General features: G+C 43.2%; 1 protein-coding gene across 1 annotated transcript in view; it reads left to right on the top strand.

Moving 5' to 3' along the window:
* The first annotated feature begins 10847 nt into the window (after window positions 1-10847).
* The window catches only part of FAM124A (family with sequence similarity 124 member A), a 62718-nt gene continuing 50037 nt past the window's right edge, over window positions 10848-23528 (top strand). Inside the window, exons 1-2 of the mRNA XM_053564060.1 lie at window positions 10848-11038; window positions 19744-19775. Coding sequence (XP_053420035.1) covers window positions 10962-11038; window positions 19744-19775 — 109 coding nt within the window. The 5' untranslated portion in view covers window positions 10848-10961. The remainder of the gene's footprint in view (window positions 11039-19743; window positions 19776-23528) is intronic.

The raw sequence follows: 23528 nt of genomic DNA, 5'->3' as shown, positions 1-23528 counted from the left end.
ATGCAGCTTTCAGTTTAGAGGTGGGAAGAGAGGAAGATCAAAGAATCACACACATATAAAATGGTAACATTGTTGAGGTCTGAATGCATAAAACAGGGTCAATCTAGTTAAGGAGGAAACAGTAACTGAAAGAGCTAATAGTTACCTAGAGGAAGATGGGCCAGAACGAATATTCCAGTCGAGTCACCGGCAAAGGCAGAGGCTCTGTGCCTGCTGAGGAAGCCTCTGGGGAAACGGCAGGCTGGAGAGAAGCGGAAGGACTGTAATGGTGCAGACGGCTCACCTCCATCCTAGTACGGTGGCCCTGAAGGGAGGGAGCATCTAGACCAGACCAGCCACAGGGAAATCCTGCACCCCACAAACACACCTTCTGCATAGCTGCATCACCAGAAGACAGAAAGTGGCTTGGGGCCTGTAATAAATTCATAAGGCAGTCACAAAAGCTGCAGTCCTTGGCCAAGTCCCCGCAGCTGTACTGGCTCAGAGCCAGATACACACCCAAGGGCAACAGGGAAGTCAGGGCCTGTGTCACCCCTCCACCAGCTCCAGGCAGTGCAGCTCACCAAGAGTCCTCTTCTACTTTGAGAAAGGAAAAGAAAGAGTTCAGAGGACCTTGTTTTATGACTTGGGCACAAGCTCAGCCACAGTACAATAAAGTACTAAGGTCCAGTGGTTCTCAACCTGTGGGTCACGATCCCTTTGGACTGTATTAAAGGGTTGCAGCATTAGGAAGGTTGAGAACCACTGTACTAAGCAGACTCCTGAAGACCCTAGCTCCCAGCCTTAGTTCCCAAACAGCATCTCTAGACCTATCCCGGGCTAGAAAAAACATGCTGCCCTGAAGGGAAGGACCCCTTTCTAGCAAGATTCACCACCTGCTGACCAAAGAGCCCTTGGGCATTTAGTAAACATCAGAGGCAGCCAGGTAGCAGTCAGTATAGGCTTTGGGTGAGACAGGGCTGGCTTCAGGTGTGACCTAGTGCAATCCTAGCTGGTGGCTACCAGGGAGCGCCCACATCACTCCTCCCCCAACTCCAGCAGCCCAGCACAGAGAATGAAAGAAGAGAGTGAAAGACTTTGCCTGGTAATCCAAGGAATTCTCTCATATCTTACCCAAGTACACCAAGGCAACACCACCCAGAGTCTGCAAAAGTCACAGTACTACTGGGCTTGGAGTACCCCAATGCTGATATGGCTGCAGTGGCCAAAGACTTAGATTGCAATATTCAATTCCCTTTGAATACCTGGAAAGCTTACTTAAGAAGGATAGGTTGAAACAAACCTTGACTCTGAAGATTAAAATAAATATGTAACGTTTCAATATCCAGAAATCAACAAACATCCACAAGCATCAAGAACATCCAGGAAAGCATGACCTTATCAAATAAACATGACCTCACTCAATAAGGCACCAGTGACCAATCCGGAATGACGAACGCCTTTCAGATAAAGAACTCAAAATAGCTCAATGTCCTGAAGAAGCTCAATGAACTTCAAGACCCCACAGAGAAGGAATTCAGAAGCCTATCAGAGAATTTTAACAAAGAGATTGAAATAAGAAAAAAAAACTTCAAATAAACAATCTAATAATGCATCTCAAAGAATTAGAAAAACAAATGCAAACCAAAACCAAAATCCGTAGAAGACATAATAAAGATCAGACCATAAATCAAACTGAAACAAAAACACAAAAGATCAACGAAACAGTTCTTTTTTGAAAAGATAAAATTGACACTCCTTTAGCCAGATGACCTAATAAAAAAGGAAAGAAGGCCCAAATATATAAAATCACAGATGAAAACGGAGACATTGCAAACAATCAATACACAAAGGGTCATTAGCCAATATTATGAGCAACTATATGCCCATAAATTAAAAAGACTAGAAGAAATGGTGATTGAACAAGGAAGAAATTCAAAAGCTGAATAAACCAGTAACAAGTAAGGAGATAGTAGTAGTAATAAAAATTCTCCCATCAGAGAAAAACCCAGGACCTGAACACTTCACTGCTGAATTCCATCAAGCTTTCAAAACAGAACTAATGCCAATCCTACTCAAGCTATTCTAGAAACCTGAGGAGGAGGAAATACTCTCAAACTCATTCCATGAGTCTTATACCACATATCACCCTGATACCAAAACCAAAAGACACAGCCAAAAAGAGAAAACAATAGGCTGGTATCTCGGATGCACATAGATGTAAAAACCCTCAATAAAATACTAGCAAAATGAATTCAACAACACATTTAAAAGAGTATCATGTTGATCAAGTGTGATTCATCCCAGGGCTGCAAGGATGGTTCAATCTATGCAAATCAATCAATGTGCTACATCATATCAACATAACAAGGACAAAACCACATTATTATTTCAATTGATGCTGAAAAAGCATTCAATAAAATTCAACATCCCTTCATGATAAAAACCCTTAAAAAAAACTGAATATAAAAGGAACTTAACACTATTTAAGCCACATATGACAGACACACAGGCAGTATCATAATAAATGGGGGGAAATGAAAACTTTTCCTATAAGATCTGGAACAAGACAAGGATGCCCACTTTCATCACTGTTATTCAATGTAACACTGGAAGTTCAACCTACAGCAATTGGACAGGAGAAAGAGATAAAGGGCATCCAAATTGAAAAGGAAAAAGAGAAATTATCCTTATTTACAGATGATAGGATCTTATATCTAGAGAAACCTAAAGACTCCATAAAAAAACAATTAAAACTGATTTAAAAATTCAGTAAAGTTGCAGGATACAAAAATCAATATACAAAAAATCAGAAGCATTTGTATATGCCAACAGTAGGCAATTTGAAAAAAAACTAAGAAAGTAATACCATTTACAATAGCTACAAATAAAATAAAATAAAATACCTAGGAATAAACTTAACCAAAGAAGTGAAAGATCTCTGTAATGAAAACTATAAGACATTGATGAAAGAAATTGAAGAGGACCCAGAAATGGAAAGATATTTCATGCTCATTGATAGGAAGAATCAATATTGTTAAAATGTCCATACTACCCAAAGAAATCTATAGATTCAATACAATCCCCATCAAAATACCAATGCCATTCTTCACAGAAATACAAAAAATAATTATAAAATTCATATGGAATCACAAAAGATCCAGAATATCCAAAGCCATCCTGAGCAAAAAGAATAAAACTAAAGGAATCACAGTACCTGACTTCAAATTATACTACAGACCCATAGTAACTAAAACAGCATAGTGCTGGCATAAAAGCAGACACACAGACCAATGGAACAGAACAAAGAACCTAGAAATAAATCTGCAAATCTATAGTGAACTTATCTTTTTTTTTTTTTGTGGTTTTGGCCGGGGCTGGGTTTGAACCCGCCACCTCTGGCATATGGGACCGGCGCCCTACTCACTGAGCCACAGGTGCCGCCCTAGTGAACTTATCTTTGACAAAGTTGCCAAAAACATACTTTGGGGAAAGGCAGTCTCTTCAATAAATAGATATGCATCCGGGGTGGGGCCTGTGGCTCAAAGGAGTGGGGCGCCGGCCCCATATGCTGGAGGTGGTAGGTTCAAACCCAGCCCTGGCCAAAAACTGCAAACAAACTAAAAAAAAAAAAAAAGATATGCATCCGCAGAAGAATGAAATTGACCCTTATCTCTTGCCACATACAAAAATCAAATCCATATAGATCAAAGACTTAGATCTAAGTCCTGAAACAATGAAACTACTGAAAGAAGGCATTGTGAAACTGTTTCAAGATATTGGTCTAGGCAAGGATTTCTTGATTAAAATCTCCAACACACAGGCAACTAAAGAAAAATTGGACAAATGGATTCTCACCAAGGTAATGAGCTTCTGCACAGCAAAGTAAACAGTCAATAAAGAGGCAACCCACAGAATGGGAGAAAATATTCTCAAACTACCCATCTGTGGAGGGATTAATAACTAGAATACGTAAAGAGCTCCAACAACTCAATAGGAAAAATCAAATAATCCAATTTAAAAATGAGAAAAGTATCGAATAGACATTTCTCAAAAGATGACATTCAAATGGCCACAAAGTATGTGAAAAAAATTCTCAATATCATTAGTCATCAGAGCATTGCAAATCAAAACTACAATGAGATAATACCTCATTCCATTTATAATGGATTTTATCAAAGAGACAGCCAATAATGACGCTGATGGGTATGTGCCAAGGGTGAGCCCTTGCACGCTACTGGTAGGAATGTAAATTAGTGCAACTACTGAGAAGAACAGTAGGAAGGGTCCTCAAAACACTAGAAATGGAGCCACCATACGACCCAGCAACCCACTGGTAGGTAATGCATCCAATAGACGGGAATTTAGTATGTGTGTATGGAAAAGATACCTGCACTCCCGTGTTTATTACATCACTATTCACAATGGCTAAGATTCAGAATCAAGCTAATTCCCCATTAATGCATGAAAAGATAAAGAAAAAAGTATTACATATACTCAGTAAAACAGTATATATCCATTAAAAAGAATGAAATCCAAATCCTGCCATCTATAGTAACATGGATGGAACTGGAGACCATTATGTTAAGCGAAATAAGCCAAGCAAAGAAAGACAAATCTCTCATGTCCTCACTCACATGTGGGAACTAAATATTAAAAACAATTGATCTGAAAGGGAGGGGAGGGGAGAGGGAAGGATGGATGAAAGGAGGCTGATTGGTGGGATTACACCTACGGTGCATCTTACAAGGGTACATGTGAAACTTACTAAATGTAGAATATAAATGTCTTAACACAATAACTAAGAAAAAGTCAGAAAGGCTATGTAAACCAGTGTGATGAAAATATTTCAAATTATATATAAGACCAGCGCATGGTGTCCCATGATTGCATTCATGTACACAGCTATGATTTAATAAAAAATTAAAAATAAAAAAACAATTGATGTCATGGAAATATAGTGGGAGGGGTGCAAATAAAGTGGGCATGGTTAATGAGTACTAAAATATAGTTAGATTGGGGCGGCGCCTGTGGCTCAAGGAGTAGGGCACCGGCCCCATATACCAGAGGTGGCGGTTCAAACCCAGCCCTGGCCAAAAACTGCAAAAAAAAAAAAAAAAGGGCGGCACCTGCGGCTCAGTCGGTAAGGCGCCAGCCCCATATACCGAGGGTGGCGGGTTCAAACCCAGCCCCGGCTGAACTGTAACCAAAAAATAACTGGGCATTGTGGCGGGCGCCTGTAGTCCCAGCTGCTCGGGAGGCTGAGGCAAGAGAATCGCTTAAGCCCAGGAGTTGGAGGTTGCTGTGAGCTGTGTGAGGCCACGGCACTCTACCAAGGGCCATAAAGTGAGACTCTGTCTCTACCAAAAAAAAAAAAATATATATATATATATATATATAGTTAGATAGAATGAACAATATTTGATAGTACAACAAAGTGACTATATCCTAACTTCTTAGGGTACACTTTAAAATAACTAAAGGAATGGAATTGTAATGTTCCTAACATAAAGAAATGATAAATGATCAAGGCAATGGATATCTCAATTACCATAATTTGATTAATTTAACAAATCGTGGTTTGATAATTCAACATCATGTGTACCATATATATATAAACAACTATTCCTATTATATGCCTATAATAATTGAAAATTTAAAAAAATTTTAAAATAGAAAACTGAGCTCAGAGAAGTTATTAGCCCCAGATCACAAACCCAGTAGGTGAAAGAGGGAAGATTTGAACTGTGCAGTGTGGTCTGATCCTTGTGGGGACAAGGCTCAGTCCTAACCGTCGTAACTCCCTCCTACATGAGACAGCTTCAAAGGCAGTGCTATGATTTAACTCTACCCCCAGTACCTCAAAATGTGACTGTATTTACAATGGATGGAATCAGTAAAGGAAAGATGAAGTTAGAATGAGGGCCTATGTGTGAGCCCTAATCTAATCTGACTAGTGTCTTTATAACAAGAAACGTGGGCCTATGAATAGACCCCAGAATGCACACACCCAGGGGAAAGACCGTGTGCAGAACGCAGGGAGAGGGCAGCCACCTGCAAAACAGGCAGAGACCTCAGAAGGTACCGGACATGCTTACTTTTTTGATCTTGGGCTTCCAGCCAGCAGAACTGTGGGAAAGTCTGTGTCTGGTGTTTAGCCACACACTGTGCTATGGCAGTCCAACAGGCCAACACAGGCGTTTTGAGGTGGGGAAGACCAGGCCCCTGAAGGACAGTGTGAAAATGAGGAGAGGACAGAAGACCACACCTTTCCAAGCCTAGGTTGTTAGATAAATAAGTGACCCAGCCACAATTCCCAGAAGGAACGTTTATCTTCACAGGGGCCAGGAGGGCAGCACCCTGAGTCTAGAATTTCCCTTGTGTTCTTAAATTTCCACAGCACTTTTCGAGAAGTCTCTCACGTTCCTGTCTGATTTTCTGCCCACCAGCCCACCACCTGGGGAGTTCACAGTGGACTCCAGATCTTATCCCCATAAACTAAAGGCTGAGAGTTCTTGGGAAGGTTCTATATCAGGACCGCTATCTCTACTCTCCCTTATTAAAGCATGGTCATTTATATTTTAATGAGATGATTTTCCAACTCAACAGTTTACCTTCCATTTTGCTTCTCCATTTGCCATCTGGTCCCCTTATGTTTGTGTGTTGCACTAGTGGCTTTGTCTAAGTAGATCTGTCAACAGTTTATAATTTCTTTGGTCATGATCATAATATTTATTTTTCGTGTCAGACAAACACTTTTATAGACTTGGAAGAAAGAGCTCCTTTTTTTTTTTAATCTCTCTCTTTAACCTAAAATTTTTATTTCTGGAAAGTAAATGTGTGTGTGTGTGTGTGTTTAATAAACAAATAAATAAATAAATACAAATGAACAGAACTTCCCAGACCAACATAGGTACGTGCAATTTCCGGTTCTATTTATAACAGAAATGAGTATTTTATTTAAAAGGTTAGATTAGATTAAGTCAGACCTGTAGCAAATGGTATCATGCAACAACAGGGGCCTAGCCTCCCTCTAACTTGAAACCCAAATCCAGGCAAAGTCCCTGTTGTAGAGATCTTTATCTGCCCAGAGTCTCCTGCTTTAAAGTTCTTATCTTAAAGCTACTTATCTCCTCCTTTTTGGCCCCCGCCCAATTACTTTTGGCCTTCTTCATTACTAATCCACCTCTTTCCTCAGCAAACGTGATGCTCTTTATTTACCATCAGATTATTTTGAGACTTTTCCTCCAGGAAAGGGTTTGACATTCCATCCTATTCTAGTGGCTGATGGCACCGCGCACCTGGCAGGTGCCTGGTAGGACTCTGAGGAACCTTCTGAGGAAGGCTAAGCGTGGTGGGAATGCCAGCCATGCCCATCAGCCATGGACCATGATAAACTGCCCTCTCCCTACCCAGAAAGCTCCGTTAGGCCAGTAACTTGTATTCATATGTCTTATAGTTTCTAAAGGTTTGTTGATGTGATCCATGAGAGTCACATCAACAGCCCCATTGCAAGACAATAAAAACCATACATTTTGGTGGGGCCTTGGTGTGTGTCACACTTTATGGGGGCAAGACATGATTGCAAGAGGGACTTTACCTAACAATTGCAATCAGTGTAACCTGGCTTATTGTACCCTCAATGAATCCCCAACAATAAAAAAAAATAAATAAATAAAAAATAAATAAAATCAAAAAAAAAAAAAAAGAAGAAAAAGAAAAACAAAGGAGTGACCAGTGTATGGTGCCCCATGATTGCATTAATGTACACAGCAATGATTTAATAATAAAATATATACAAACCTTGCCACAATGCCAGACATGTAGTAAAGATGGCTAAAGGTCTCTGCCCTTTTCCTTTAGGAAGAATTTAAACAACTAGTACACGATGGATTCAGATCCAAAAGTCAGGTTTCATGTTTCTTGGCAGGTTACACGTCTTGCCATATCTCACTGACTGTCAGGCTCTGATAGGAAAAACTTTAGGGTCACAGGCAGGGTACCCTAAGCAGACCAGTGACAACCCTCTGTCCCCATCTTACAGGGGTGAGGGAGAAGGGCATTGCACCATCATGATGTAAGTAATTGATGTTAAAGAGCTGGGAAACAGAGCATGGGAGTCCACACATAACTGGAATACAGTGATTCTGTTCAAGTGTCTCTTTCTGATGGTAAATTCATCCGGGAGCTGCTATCAGACAGTTATGCTATGATGAATGATAACACTTGTGTCTTTCCTGGATGAGGGAACCTGAATCAATGTATCATTTTGAGATGCGAGCCAGGATTTTGTTCTGGTCTGACCCTTCTCTGGATATTTGAGAAAGGCCGAAATCATTTAAAGGGCATCTCATTTTCCCAGGCATTGCTCCTAAGGGCTATGCTGATTCCAGCCTTTCCTCCCTGGCCTTTTTCTTGGTGCCATCTTCCTGGCCTACCCAAGTGGATGACATGGACTCCACCCATATTAAGTGGACCATCTGGCTTCCCCTTTCCCAGAGCAACCCGGGACTAGATACTTGTACTCAGTGGGGCTTAGTTTCCTCCACCCTAAAATGGAAAAATAAACGTACTTCACAGAATTTTCCAGAGGATTAAATAAGGTACACATTTGAATTGTCCCTACACATAATAGACAAAGGCAGGTTCCCTCATGACTATGAGGATAAAAAATGGGAGAGCGTTCATTATCCTTACCTACTCTGCCACCTTTATCCCTCCCCTTAGGCTGGATTCACTGACACTGTAATTGGTCTTCTACTTTCCAAATACACTATAATGGCCTATGGCCGACTTCCTCAAGGTGTCACATTTATGTCTCATAACATCTTTGGCATTTACGTGGCTCCTATCACCCACCTGCCATCACCCCCATTCCCAATGGAATACTCAATGCCTGATTCTCCCCACTCTTGGATTCTTTCTCCTTGTCGCCCCTCCTCCCCCCACCCCCGCCCCACTCGGAGGCTGCTTCCCTTTTATTCGTTCTGCTCACATTCATTGTTCTAGGGACTGTCCAGGAGTTGGGGATCCAGCAGTGAGCAAAACACACAAATCCCTACTCTCATGGAGCTAGCATGGGAAGAACAGGTCATTGGTAGACAAATCTATTTGCCAGCTGCTGGTGGAGCTTCAAGAAATAGTCTGATAAGAGGATAGTGAGACACAGGGTTAGTCAGGAGGGCTCCCCGATGAGGGCCATTTGAACAGAGGACTGAGGGAAATGTATTAGGAGTCTTATAGAAAGTCTAGCAGAAAGTAGTCCCTGGGGGTGGGGGGGGAGGTCAGGGTGGGACAGAAAGTGCAAAGGTCCTGAGGCAGAAGAGGGCTCAAATATCCCTTCCTGAGAGAGTTTTCTCTTCTGTCTCACAATTTAAATTATGTTCTCTTTCTTTCTCAGGGAACATTGTTCTCTTCCTTCACAGTGGGTATTTTATATAGATTTTAATATATGTAAACACATATGAATTTACTTGTTGTTTAACTATTCTCGCTCGCCTCTGGAGTGTACACTTCATGAGGGCAGGGATCTCGTCTGTTGCTAATCTCCCTCATTTGTATATCCAGAGTTCACTCTCCTATTTGGTACTTAGTTATTGAAATGAATCAATAAATTATTATTAACACTGGGTAGTGCATTGCTCAAAATGTTTTCCACCCAGATGGAGAACTGTCTTCTAGAAATCAGTGCATGAGGGGAAATCTCCCTTAAAGAACTGGCATACACCTTTCTTTGTGCTAATGAGCACCAGTTGAGTATAATACGTTCATTTCTGACTTGAGCACAAGGAATGTGGGGCTAAGGACAATTCAGATTTAGCACAGGTGTATTTGCCTATGTTTTTTTCTTAACGACGCAATTGTATTTCTATTGTTGGTGAATTGGATTTCTCTTTTATGTAATTTATTAAAAATGAAAATGAAAAAGGAGTGATTTATAGGTAGGTAACCAGGAAGGAAAAACAGAAGGGAAAAATAGAGGGAGAAAGAAAGAAACTATAATCCTCTTCAAGGTACCGCTTGTCATCCAGCGTTGACGCTGCTTTGCTAATTGAGGAAGGGCGTATAACTGGTCAGGATGGCTGCCCGGGACCAGCGCTGGGCAGGTATCCAGACCCATGGCTAAATATGTGACATACATGATATCATTTAATTCAGCACAGAAATATGGGGGAGATATCAATAGCCTCATCCTTCAGATGAGGAAATTAGGACTCAAAGAGTTTAAATCTAATAAATTGCCTTAAAAGAAAAGAAAGTAGCAACAGTGCCTTCCAATGGCTTGACAGGGCTGTGGGGATCACATCCAAGTTATCCAGATCCCCCCAACTAAGCCTCCGCGAGCGCCCCCGACCTCACCCCGACACTTTGCAAACACCCACCGCTGCGACCTCTCCCCAACTGCAGGTGCCTTAGCTGCTCTTTAAATTATTTTTAACGGTATTTGTTTTTAAAATAGCAAAAGAATGCCAGACACCTGCTGCCAGCTGGCAAGTTGGACGGTGAAATCCTCTCAGACCTGTGCTGAGAAGGGTGACGATGAAGTCGGCGTCGGTGATTCTGAAGAAACTAGGAGAAAACACGCAGGTGTTGGAGCTGAACCCTGGAGGGAGCAGGCCGCTCCCTGCTTTCCTGGGTGCTGCAGACGGCGCAGGGACCCGGGAGGGTTGGGGCAGTCGGGGGACTCCGGGTCCAGGGAGAGTGGCGGCTCTGGGCACACGCGGGCGCGCGCCCACCCGAGCGCGCACCCCGAGCCCTGGAGCGCGCGCGCGGGCCCCGCCGGGCGTCGCGGGGCGGGGCGGGCGCGGCCCCGGGGGTCCCGCCGGGCGCCGCCGGCAGAGGGCGCGGCGAGCGTTCCGCGCGGAGCCGAGTTGTCCCCCGGCCGCCGCTCGGAGGGGCCCGGCCAGCTCGGCTGGGCGCCGGGAGGGAGCGCGCCCCGGGTCACGCCAGCGCCCGCGAGCCGAGCGGCCGGGACGCGCGCCATGGACCCGAAGACGGGCGGCGGCGACGAGGAGGAGGAGGAGGAGGACTGCGTGGACTCGGGCGCCGAGACCGGAGGGTGAGCCGTGCGCGGCCGGGGTGCGCGCTCCGAGTTGCGCGGAGGCTTCTCTCGGGCCGGGGAGCCGCCTCAGCCCGCGACGGAGCCAGGGCCGCCGTGGCGCGACCCAGCGCGGGGACTCCGCGGGAAGCCCGGGCCGGGGTGACGGTCCCTCCTGGGCAGGCCCCGAGGTCCTAGCCGCGCGGTCCTCGCTGCTTCGGGTCGGGCCCCGGGGACACCGGGAAGGGCTCGGGGTGCCGCATGGTCTCCCCCCAGCCCCCTGCCATCCCTGTCCCGCGAGGCGGTGTGGAGGGCTGGGCACATGCGATGTCCCCTGATCTGCGTCAAACAGGGTTGCCTGGCACTTGTTTCGACGTTCCGCGGGGACCTTCTCTGGTAGCTCCGTAGCCTCCTGGAGATGAGCGGAGTGAGGGGGCGTATCAGGGTGGGACCCCGGCACCTGCAAGTCTTTCAGAGGTCGGCTGAGAGGAGGGTACTCCTCACTTACGGTTTTATCGTGGGACTTTCTGCTCTGCTGCTGAGACCCCCGCCCAACTTCCTCCCTGAGTGCACCTGTCCCGGCCGCTCGCGCTCCGGCCGGCGGGGTGGAGCTGGCGCTGGGATCCTGCCCTGCTTAGTTAAAGAAATGTCTCCGCTTCCGCGGACTCAAACAATGAGCCCAAACCTTTGGAGACTAATTAGCTTTCTCCCAACAATACTGTGTCCCTACATGGGATAAGCAACAGAATGTCTTTTAGGAGAAAAGCCCCTCTCTCTGGAGGCGTTTCCTGTGCAGAGCCAGCGCGGCGTCCAGGATGCGGGTGGGGGGTATTGACCCGGGAGAGAAGGGTGTCTTTTCCAATCTGGAGTTATCCTGGCGGAGGGCGGGGGCTGCTCGGGAGTTGCCCGGACTACAGAAAGCTTCATTCTTGGAAGGGCGGCGACGTTTCAGGCTAATCTCAGGATTTGGCAACCCTTTGAGGGCAGGTTGAGAATCCAGGCTCAGAATGGACTAAGAGTTTATTCTGACCCCGGGAAAGCCTCCCGAGATAGCTCCTCCGGCCTCTTCTCCCCACCCTTTCCTGCAGTCTCCACCACCACTCCTAGCAAGAATCTGGGACTTTATTTCCTAGCTGCAGTGTCCAACCTGCTGCCCTCTGGCCGAATGCTGATTATTTGAGGGCTATTTTGCTTATCTGTGATGTTGGCTATCCTGAAAAGTATGCATGGATTTGTATTGCATTTTATTTTATTTTTGCTCATCAGCTTTCGGTAGTGTTTATGGATGTAATGAGTGGCCCAAGGCAACTCTTGTTCTCCCAATTGGAGACAGAGAAGAAAGAAGGTTGGACATACTGCAGGTGCACTTACCCAGCAAGGGGCTTTCTCCGTTGTCCAAATTTGGAATCATTCATGGTTCCATCCAGCATCCAATTATAAACTGGTGGAGCAACCTGATTCTAAATACTGAACTCTCTTACATTTCCCCACATAGTGTATAAGAGGTATTTATCAACTTTATTTGAAAATCCTTGGCTTTTTTTTTTTTCCTGCCCCTAAATTCCTGGACCATGAATAGAAGAAACAAAGCAAAATTAACCAGTTCTGATCCCCTGGTCCATTCATTTTCAGTTTAAGGAGCATGCCTACAACGTATTTTTTAAGAGAGAAGTCCTGACTCAGGGGATTACCCAGCTCCAAGATCTGGACATCAGCATGACAGCTACCAGGGCTCCTGGGAGGGGCTCACAGATCTGCTGACTCCAGAGCTCTGTTCTTTGCCTCTGTCACTGAAATACTTAGTTGTAACTGGACAGAATTGTTTACAGAATTCTTTATTGTATCTCTAGTATCCATAAGCTAAAGATAAAAGTAAAATGGCATGACCATGCATTTAAATAAAATAGGTTCGACATGTGCATATTACTCTGGTATTTGCCATATATTCAAATATCTCTTGAATTTTAGTTATCAAAAACAGCTGTTTATAGCCTACTTTTCTGGAACTTGCCCCCCAATCCAACTTTCATAGGGCTGTCTGTTGAGATTATGTATAAAAATTGTGTAGAAAACACTCAATGTCTGTTATCATTATATTATTTTTTAATTTACATTATTTTTTAAATGCAAATCTGATCACATCTTGCTCCTCTGACGTTTGTAGGACTCTGTCATCTGTAAAGCACAAAGATTCTAATGTGGCTCATAAGTCCTAATGTTTTGCACTCTCTCCTCCTCTCCCTGGCTTTGTCTGTCTGCAGGGCCCTTCTTTGCACCCTGCACTGAGCCACCTTGGCAGGCGCATCTGTTCCTTGCCTTTGTCAAGCTGCCCTCCTTTCAGGCTGTGCCCTTTCCACCTGGCATGCCTGTCCACCAGGTGAAACCCTGCTCTTCTTTCAAGACTTAACTCCAGTGACACATCTACTAAGGCAGTGATCCCTAATTTGGGGTCCATGAATTGCTTCAAATTATATGCAAAATGACGTGCTTTGAGAATTTTTCTGAGAAGAGAGTTGTTTTTTATTTCATCTGATTCTCCAAGCAGCTGTGATCCCTTCCAAACCAAGTTTGGGTAGGGTATGAGACATTTCATTTTCCACACATTATGTCTGAGGTCTTGTGAGACAGCTGAGTAAAGAGGCCGAGGCCACAGTTGGGTATATCTGTCTGGAACTCAGTGAGGAGGTCTGCATGATGACATTGCATTTTGGAACTATCTGCCCAAAAATGATGGTTTAAGCCCTGGGAGAGAGTAAATCAACCAAAGGTAACAGCAAACACCTAGCATTTCACAGGTGCCTTGGTCTGTCCTTAAGCCTTTATACATTTCATGGATGCATTGAATTCTTCACCAACTCTGTGCAACAGGTGCTCTTTAGGACCAGGCTTGAAAAACTACAACATTTCAATGCCAGGTAAAGGAGGATGAGCTGGTAAAGAAGCCAGAGAAAGAAAGGGCCAGGAGTAAAGGACAGAAGAGGGTGAGGTCATAAAAGTCTTTGAGAAAGGAAGGAGAGGCCAACTGTGTTATTGAGAAACTAACCAAGAGGAGTGTGAAGTGTCCTTTGTTAAATGGGGATAATTCATGAAAGGTAGAGTAGTTGACAGTGGGGTGGTGGAGGCAGGAGCCAGATTAGAGTGGCTCTGGAGAGGAGTGGAAGGAAGAGGAGATGGCTAGGTTCCTAAGTCGGGAAAAGGGAGGCGTGGGGAGGGACAGTAGCTGGAGAGGGGTGTGGGATGAGGGGTGCCTTATGGGCAGTCCATGCCCATAGAAAGAGTTCTGTAAAAAAGGACAAAGATATTGGAGAAAAGATGGTCATCTGTAATGTCAGCTCTCTGACAAGGTGCAGGCAGATGGACTTCTGACAATGTGTGGATAGACTAGGTAGGAGGTGGGAACATCTCCCCTCCTGCAACCAGAGGGGGAGAAGGGAAGATGGGGTTTCCACTCTGTGGTGAAGATGCAGCTCCCTCTCTGACCTGAGGGGCATGGGTATTTGTGATAGTTGTTTGGGACCACGTCGAGGAACTACTCAGCTGACATGAGTCGTCAGTGTTCATGGGGGTGGAAGTCGCGGTGTTCACTGTCCTGCTGTAGTGCCCCAGCTACCTAGGTGGGGCCAGGCTGAGATAGTGAGTAGCTGGGATCACCAGGGTCTGGGGTAAGGGGGACTGTTGGAGGGTCGTGTGAACAAAACATAGGGGGAAGGGATCTTAGGGCATTGCTTAAGATGATTATTGATCGTTTTTTCAGTAACACGATAGAAAAAAAGGTTTCAGGAAACTGTGAGGGTCCCACTGTCAGTGGGCAGGCTGTCACTTTGAATGTTCCTGGCTCCTGGTATTCAAATTCTGGCTTCTGCACTTAGGGATTGTGGAACCTTGAGACAGTGGCTTACCCTCTCTCGGCCCTCTGTTTCCTCCTCTGTAAAATAGGGTTGATGATAATTGTACCTACCTCATGGTTGTGAGGAGCAAATGAGTCTATACAGAGGGAGCAAAAAAAATGTATACACATTTTAAGAAAGGAAAAACTGTGTTAAATCGTAATACTCGACATGTACCAATAAGGTCTGTTATCTTGTATATGTACGCGGCGCCTTGCAGCTCTTCTGATTGCAGAAGTCAAATACTTGAGTATTGCGATTTTAATACAGTGTTTTCCTTTCCTAAAGGGTGTAAACTTTCTTTGGCACCCTCTGTATATGAAGCCCCAAGAACAGTGCCTGGCATAAGTAAGCCCTTAGCACAACGGTCATGGCCCCTTTGGACTGTATTAAAGATTCGCGGCATTAGGAAGGTTGAGAACCTCTGCCTTAGCACGTTATTATTTCTCACCATACTATTATTGCTCTACATGATGAACTTAGAGTTTTATGTAATGAAAATGGCCATATAATCAAACTCATCATAGTAGATGCTCTGTTGCCTTCAAACACATTAAGCAATTTGGTCACCGACATCCAGGAGACTGCAGAGCATGCCTCAGCATTATAATTACTGTTTTACAGATGAGGAAATGGATGCTGGCGAGGCTCAGGGCTGGTTAGTGTCATGAATTGAAGACTGGGCTTCCCACCTGGTGAAGTTGCTGCTCAAAAGAGCTGTTTGATTTGTAAATAATGCCTTTTTTTATCTATAATTAATTTTTTTTTTTTTTTTTTTTTTGAGACAGAGTCTCAAGCTGTTGCCCTGGGTAGAGTGCCGTGTAGTCACAGCTCACAGCAACCTCCAATTCCTGGGCTTAAGCGATTCTCTTGCCTCAGCCTCCCGAGTAGCTGGGACTACAGGCACCCGCCACAAAGCCCGGCTATTTTGTTGTTGTTGTTGCAGTTGTCATTGTTGTTTTAGCTGGCCTGGGCCAGGTTCGAACCCGCCAGCCTTGGTGTATGTGGCCGGCACCCCACCCACTGAGCTACGAGCACCACCCTATAATTAATTCTTATTTTCTGCTCAGACATTTTCTTTTCCCAAAAACGCTGCCTCTGTTGTCTAACCCACCTAATATGATAGAAGACTAAAGACTAAAAGCAAACTAGTATTCTTCTCCGGCAATCAGTGTCATCATGAAACTCCCATTTCCCAAATCCACTTGAAAGCAAGTCTTGTGCTTCACTGTACTTTCTGTTAGAAGAAACTGGCAAGGTGGCTGCTGATGCTCGTAAACTGTCTTAAGAAACAGAACCCATTAATAGAGGGACAGGCAGTTCCTTAACACCCCAAACAAAACCTATGGGTTTTTTTATAATGACTGCTTTATGACTGATTGGCCTCTGAGCCTCTCTTTCAAATGCATTTGGATATTTTCACTCCATCGTGTGGTCTGGCAGTAATGGGCTTCTGCTTCTGTGTTAGCTCTCACCAAGCTTCTGAACACGGAAGGCCACACTATGTCCTGTTCTTTGGGTAACCTCCAATTGACATTTCATTGTTTCTTAAGAGATAATGAGCGGTTCATGGGTCTGCAGTTTAAACAGATAGATTGAAGAGGATAGGTAGAAAAAAATTTGAAATGAGACAGGTTCCTGAAAAAAAGGAAAAAGGGGAAATCTTGTACAGAAGACAAATGATCTGTTAGGGCTCCGTTATCTTTGTGTTCAAGGTGGGACGAGTTAACTCTGAACTACCACGGCATTTAATCAATGCACTGAGAGTTAACTGATGAGGTCTAAGACCACTGAGCCGATGTTTTACAGAAACATCAAGATCAATCCTTATGCCACAATTTTCCTAGAAAAGAGAATTTAGGGAGAAATTCTTTTTATATATACAGTATCTCAGTTGACAAGTAGGCCTTGGACCGTGATATACTATCTAAATACAGAACCTTCTATAGAACCATGTAATTAAAATATAGTCAACAGACCATGTTTAACTCTGTTCATTATTGGCATAAATACTAAAAAAAATATTCGGAAATGTGTCTCTCTGTGTGTCATGTGTGGAAGGACACAATCCTTGTGTTATTCTGCCCTTCTATATCTTGTGCCCATAAATGTTTCTTTCTAAATTCACCTCTCCTGCTTCCTTCTGGCAGGGTCGAGCGTCTTGTAGAGAGAGAGCCCCTGGGTAAACTCTTCTCTCTGAAACCAATAAGCAGGTAATATACTGCAGTTCCTTCCCACTCTAAAAAGTTAGGAAGTACAAACTCCTCCAGAGAACCCGAATCAAATGCCTGGCGGTTCTCTGAAATTGTTTTGAAGCTTTACAGTTTACCTTTCACTGGCAGTATTTTCAGTAAATAATCTTTTGAGGTTATTTGGAATTATGTGTTTTAAGACCTATAAAAGTGTTCCACTTTGACTCATTCTATGTTGCCCCTGACGATAATTTTCCTAAGAAAAACAAATGTAAAGATGTATTCATAAATACGTCCTCGTGGTGTGCTTTGTAAAAGTGGATGACCAGGAATAATCCTAAGGCCGCCAGAAGGGGGCTAGTTGAGTAAGTTACGGCACGGTGTCTAAGATGAGAATCGCAGGGGCTGGGTAGCAGCGTGCTGTGATCATGTAAGTGAAAAGAGCAGTTCATGATTGTATCTCCACCATGGCAACTGTGTACAAATTATCCTCTATGAGGTTTCTGTTTTGATAGTGGATGAGGATGGAAGTTGGGCTGCAGAGCTGGGCCACCCATCCTGGAGAGAGGAGTTTGTGTTTCACACTAATGAGCTTGAATTTCATCCAGAGAGAGACAGGATTAGATTTGTGCCTTGCAAAGATCAGCTGCTGTGTGGGGACGGAACTGGAACAGGATGAGTGTGTCTGTTAGAAGACTGACCAGTTGGCAGGCCTGACCTGGCAGTGCCGTTAGTCTCTGGAGATGCGAAGGGACTGACTCATGCAGGGCCACCAGTTCTGATAGCACCTGTCCTAAACACAGAAATACCCGTGCCCTTTAAGATTCCTGAGCTATGTCTCAGATGTAAATTTCATTCTCCACACATATCCATCTGTAGGCGGATCTTTAAAATGTGTGCATGTGTGAATCCCGTCTGCTTCAGGAGCATGTGGAAACCCTCGCTGAAATACTGACACACTTCATGAATAAAAGAAATGGCAGAATCACATGTTCTTATTGTGTGTTTTATTTAAATAGTCTTGACATTGCTTTGATGATCTGAAGACGGCTGCGTTATCATGGAGCCGGGTTCCTGCTGGGACCCAGGGGGTGTTCACTGAGCATTCGCTGCGTGTTGTGTGTGTCCTTATGTTGCAGACCTCAGTGTTGTTGTAAGGTCTGTGTCCTGACTGGCTCCACAGACAATTTCATTCGCCAGGACTGGGGTTACAGATCCTGGGTTTCAGGACAGTACTGAGCCTTAACTCTGTCTTCATCCTTAGCCAGCGTGTCACCGGGTCCCTGCCAATCCTTCTACCGTCTGTCTGTCTGTCCTTTGCTACCTGCACACTTAGTCCAAGCCCCCCTTACAGGCACTATCACTTTAGTATCCTAATCAATAAGATTAAAAATTGAACTGGTATAGGTGAATGCAGTTTGTGCTATCTAAAGAGATAGGCAAGTAGTTGTTATTCTTACCAGTTTTAAAATTCAATGATTCCATGACTGCTAAAGCGTTTCACTTGAAAAAAAGAGAGAACCACATGCTGTTTTTCTTCCATTTTGTTCCCTACCAATAAATCAGTGCATCGTTATGAGTGATGTGGGTTATTCCAAGTAGTAAGAGGCTTGTTTCTTTTGATTTCTTTTCTGAAGTTTCGTATATAGTTTTTTAACGTGGTAAACTCGATGCAGTGAAAATTGGATGATTCAAGAGAGGCAACAGGAGACTAAGGCATTAAAACAGTGTATATCTATAAAATTAAACATAATTAAGCAGTTTGTTTGCGTAGCCACATCCCTTAACTAACACAGCAGAATAAATCCCTATATGCTTATGTGATTAATTTCCCTCCGAGAATGACTTTGGGACTCTAGGAGCAGAAAATGAATAGCTTTCTTAACCTTATTCGTTGTTGGAGAGGGGATTCCTAACAGCCACATAGAGGGGCAGAAACTCAGTAGAGATTAAGCAGGTCTTTGCTTATTCTCAGAGGCCAAGTGCCAGCAGCTAGTTTTTCAGCGTGGAAACTGAAAGGGCAACTTCACCCCAACCCTAAACCTGCCTTTCCCTTTCCCTATCACAGCCCTCAGCCTGCTACTGTCATACCCAGCAGGCCTTCTGCTCAGACGGAACTGAAATCAGTCCAAACATCATTTTGCCTTTGTGTCTCCTGATGTTTTCCTGAGTGAGGGAAGTCTTCATGGCCAAGGTCCTCTCTTCCCCCACTGGCGTCCTCTGCTTATGTTGGCAAAGGAGCATTTCCCCATGGTGTGTTGTGAACATTTGAAGGCTGCCCGTTTGCAGTGGTTTAACCTTTTGAATAAATCTGTGAGTTGTGAATCTATTGAAAACTGTGGACCTTCTTCCCAGGAAAATAAACAGCCATTCAAAAATTCACCAGCAAATTTAAGATGGCTCAGGACCGTCTGAAGGGGAGTCGCAGAGCCCATGTGAAGGACCCCGGGTTTCTAAAGCATCTTTGAAGTTTTGCTCTCAAAGTCAGACATAACTTTATTTTGCACACAATGAGCCTGAGCACTACAGTTTTTAATTTCTGACATTTCTTCACTGGTCAAATGCTACCCATGTCTGACTTTAAAATTCTGGCTTGAATAAATCATTTGGTAATGAGTCCTACTAACACTGAGGTCTTGTGTTTCAGGTCTGACTACAGCCACCTGTCCTCCACCAGCAGTAAGTATCTTTTAAATGTCCTTTAGTATTGTCTTAACCGTACCCCAAGGGGTCAGTACCATAGAGGCCATCTGTGTGTACGTGTTTCCATAGCAGGTGAGAATCACCAAAGGCATCCTTGCCAAAGAATGTGGTACAGAATGCTCCCAATCCAAAAGATTTTTCCTAGGGAATTTGATGCACCTTGATTTGAGGACTACATGTGCCACTACTTTCCCTGCAGAAATCCAGCCTGCAGGATGTAGCCCACGCGTAATCAGCAGCTTGTGGGAACAAGAAAACTGAGTCAGGTCATTCTCTGAGCAAACACATATCTAATTCCTGCTACCCCTGGGGGACAGAAAGCTCAGAGCACAGCCTCTGGGTCCGTGGGGTGGCTTCAGCTTGTGCAGGTCTCTCCCTGTGTACCTCTACATCTGTAGGCAAATTTCGTTCTCTTTCCAGTGGAAGGAACATCTCTCTTGGACAAAATCCTGCAAAGTGTGTCAACAGCAATATGGACACAGGTTATATTTAGGGAATTTAGCTATCACGTTTCCACTTACTAAAAAAAAAAAAAAAAAAACAGATATTTTCATCAATCCATCTAATTCCTTGCTGATACATATTATTGTATATGACAAAAAAGATTGGAAATATGTTTATAAAGCCACTCTGAGTATGAAAAAGGTGCCTTTTTTAAATTTCAGATTGATACGAGGATTCAAAGGTTTAGGTGACACTGTTTCCATTTCTAAGGTAAAGTTCAAGTTACAGTTGAGCTCTTCACTCAGGGGGTGTGCTGAACACCCACATGTTGTGCAAGGTGCTTATTTTTAATATTAAAGTACAGGTAAATGTACTCATGGGAAATTATGCCACAAAACTAGGAAGAATTTATAGTGATTTAAATCACTACATAAATGACCCAAGCCATTCAGATTGATTGAACAATATTTTAAAATAACAAAAGATAATTGCCTTAGAATAGAAAGCCCTGATTTTTTGAATCAGTAAATACTGAATTGTTTTGCCCTAACTCACTATCTTGTGAAACTCTCAGTTCTAAATATTTCCCAAATGGAGAGACACTTAATTGGATTATTCTATTTTATTGATCTTGTGGCTTAGTTGGCCTTTGCAATAAGAGACAGTCCAGAATGCTGTATATCTAGAATTGTAATTTAGTGTCTGATTATATTTCATTATGAGTATAACTGCAAGAGCAGTTTCTGGTCATTTCAGCCAATTGGGGACCCAGCATTGCCCCTTAGTTATTAAGAACTATTAGTAATAATGAGAATAATGCTCCAATGATTTCACTCATTCCCTGAAGCTCTGGCGCTCCTAAAATCAAAGAGAGCTCCCTTGAACTCTGTCTCTCTCTGTGCCACCATTTCCATTTCACTGTTTGGCCCAGAGGCTACATTTCTTTAAGAAATGATTTTTCAAAAATACTTGCCTAAAGCCTTTGCTCAATTTCTAGCTCTCAAATTAGTCCCCTAGGTCACAGCAAAGCACCTCTCTAGTCATTGAAACTGGTAATTTGGTTTGGAATGTTTTCTTCTCCATTATTGTAATTGCAGTCTCTGAGCTGGAATTTGTTAGTACAGTTGGGATCAATCCCTTGTTATTGATCTTTCATTTTACTTTAAATATTTGGTGGTTCCTGCCTCACACTTCAGTGGTGAGGTCTCTTGATAAGCATGTATATATGTATTTCAGTTAGGAAATATATTGGGCTACAAATAGTGGTCAAAAAGAAAAACTAGTAGGGCTTTCTTTTAACATTAAAAGAAGGAAAGGTCAGAGAAGGGAGTGCAGGCCAGGTGCTGAATCCTGCACTTGTTCTGCTGTGCCACTCTCCTGTCTGGCTTCCATCCTCGGGCTTGCCTCAGAGACACAATGTGGCTGCCTCCACCACAACCATCACATCCTTGTTCTGGGCAGGACTCGGGAAAGGGAAGAGCAGAAGGTACTTGCCACTGACTCATCCCATCTTTTAAAGGAGTTATCCGGAGACTCTACCCAGTGATTTTAGTTATCTGTGTGAGCCAAATCTTGGTCACACATTTATTCCTAATTACAAGGGAGTCTGGAAAATGTGTTCTTTGGCTACATTGCCACTTAAATCTATTCTTTAAAATGTAGATTTGACAGTGCTACAATAACAGAAACTGTTTTCCAAGTAGATTGTTAAAATAACATTTCCCAACAAACTAGATAATCACACTCCAGGGTCTGAGCAGAGAAGATGAATAGGTCTGTTATTACTTTTGTTTTTGTTTTTCTTTTAGTATATATATTCTATTTATCTTTTCATTTTTTTTTTCTGAAAACTTTATTGTTAGTGATTCATTGAGGGTCCCCACCCCTCCTTCCCACTCTCTGCTCTTCCTTTTCCCCACCACCTCCCTTCTCTCTCTCTCCTCTCTCCCCCCCTTACCGTGTCATTAATTGTCGTTAAATCAAGGTTGAATATGTGGGATTCATGCTTCTCCATTCTTGTGATGCTTTACTAAGAATAATGTGTTCCACTTCCATCCAGGTTAATACAAAGGCTGTAAAGTCTCCATTTTTTTTAATGGCTGAATAGTATTCCATGGTATACATATACCACAGCTTGTTAATCCATTCCTGGGTTGGTGGGCATTTAGGCTGTTTCCACATTTTGGCGATTGTACATTGAGCTGCGATAAACAGTCTAGTACAAATGTCCATCTTATGATAAAAGGTTTTTTTTATTCCTTCTGGGTAGATGCCCAATGATAGGATTGTAGGATCAAATGGGAGGTCTAGCTTGAGTGCTTTGAGGTTTCTCCATACTTCCTTCCAGAAAGGTTGTACTAGTTTGCAGTCCCACCAGCAGTGTAAAAGTGTTTCTTTCTCTCCACATCTGTGCCAACATGTGCAGTTTTGAGATTTTTGTGATGTGGACCATTCTCACTGGGGTTAGATGATATATCAGGGTGGTTTTTATTTGCATTTTTCTAATAATTAAGGATGAGGAGCATTTTTCCGTATGTTTGCTAGCCATTTGTCTTCTTGAGAGAAGGCTCTGTTTATCTCTCTTCTCCATTGATTTATGGGATTATTGGCTTTTTTCATGTGGACTAATTTAAGTTCTCTGTAGATCCTATTTATTAAGATTTTATCTGATTCAAAATATGCAAATATCCTTTCCCATTGGGTAGATTGTCTATTTGCTTTGGTTGTTGTCCCTTGTGATGGGACCATCAGCAAAGTAAGCACCCAGAAATTAAAGGACAGAACCTAGCTTTTACAATGATACAAAAGACAAAACTAAGCAATGGATTTTTACAAAATAAGATGAATAGAAAGAATGTTACCACAGTTGTCAATTATTACAGTAAATGTTAATGGCTTGAACTCCCCACTAAAGAGGCACAGATTGGCTGATTGGATTAAAAATCACAATCCATACTTTTACTGTTTGCAGGAAGCACACTTACTCCCAAGAGACAAATTAAAGCTCAGAGTTAAGGGTTGGAAGACAATTTTTTCAGGCAAACAGTATCTAGAAGAAAAGAGGGGTTGCAATCTTATTTTCGGATACATGTGGATTTAAGGCAACTGAAGTCAAAAAAGACAAAGATGGTCACTTCATATTGGTCAAGGGAAAAATACAAGAAGAAGACATTTTAATTCTAAATATTTATGCACCCAACTTAAATGCTCCCAGATTCTTGAAACAGACCTTACTCAGTCTGAGCAATATGATATCCCATTACACTATAATAACGGGACTTTCAC

This window comes from Nycticebus coucang, chromosome 15 (assembly GCF_027406575.1).
Source record: "Nycticebus coucang isolate mNycCou1 chromosome 15, mNycCou1.pri, whole genome shotgun sequence".
In the NCBI taxonomy this organism is placed as follows: Eukaryota; Metazoa; Chordata; class Mammalia; order Primates; family Lorisidae; genus Nycticebus; species Nycticebus coucang.
Note: the sequence above shows the minus strand (reverse complement) of the source record. Positions and strands in the feature narration are given on the sequence as shown.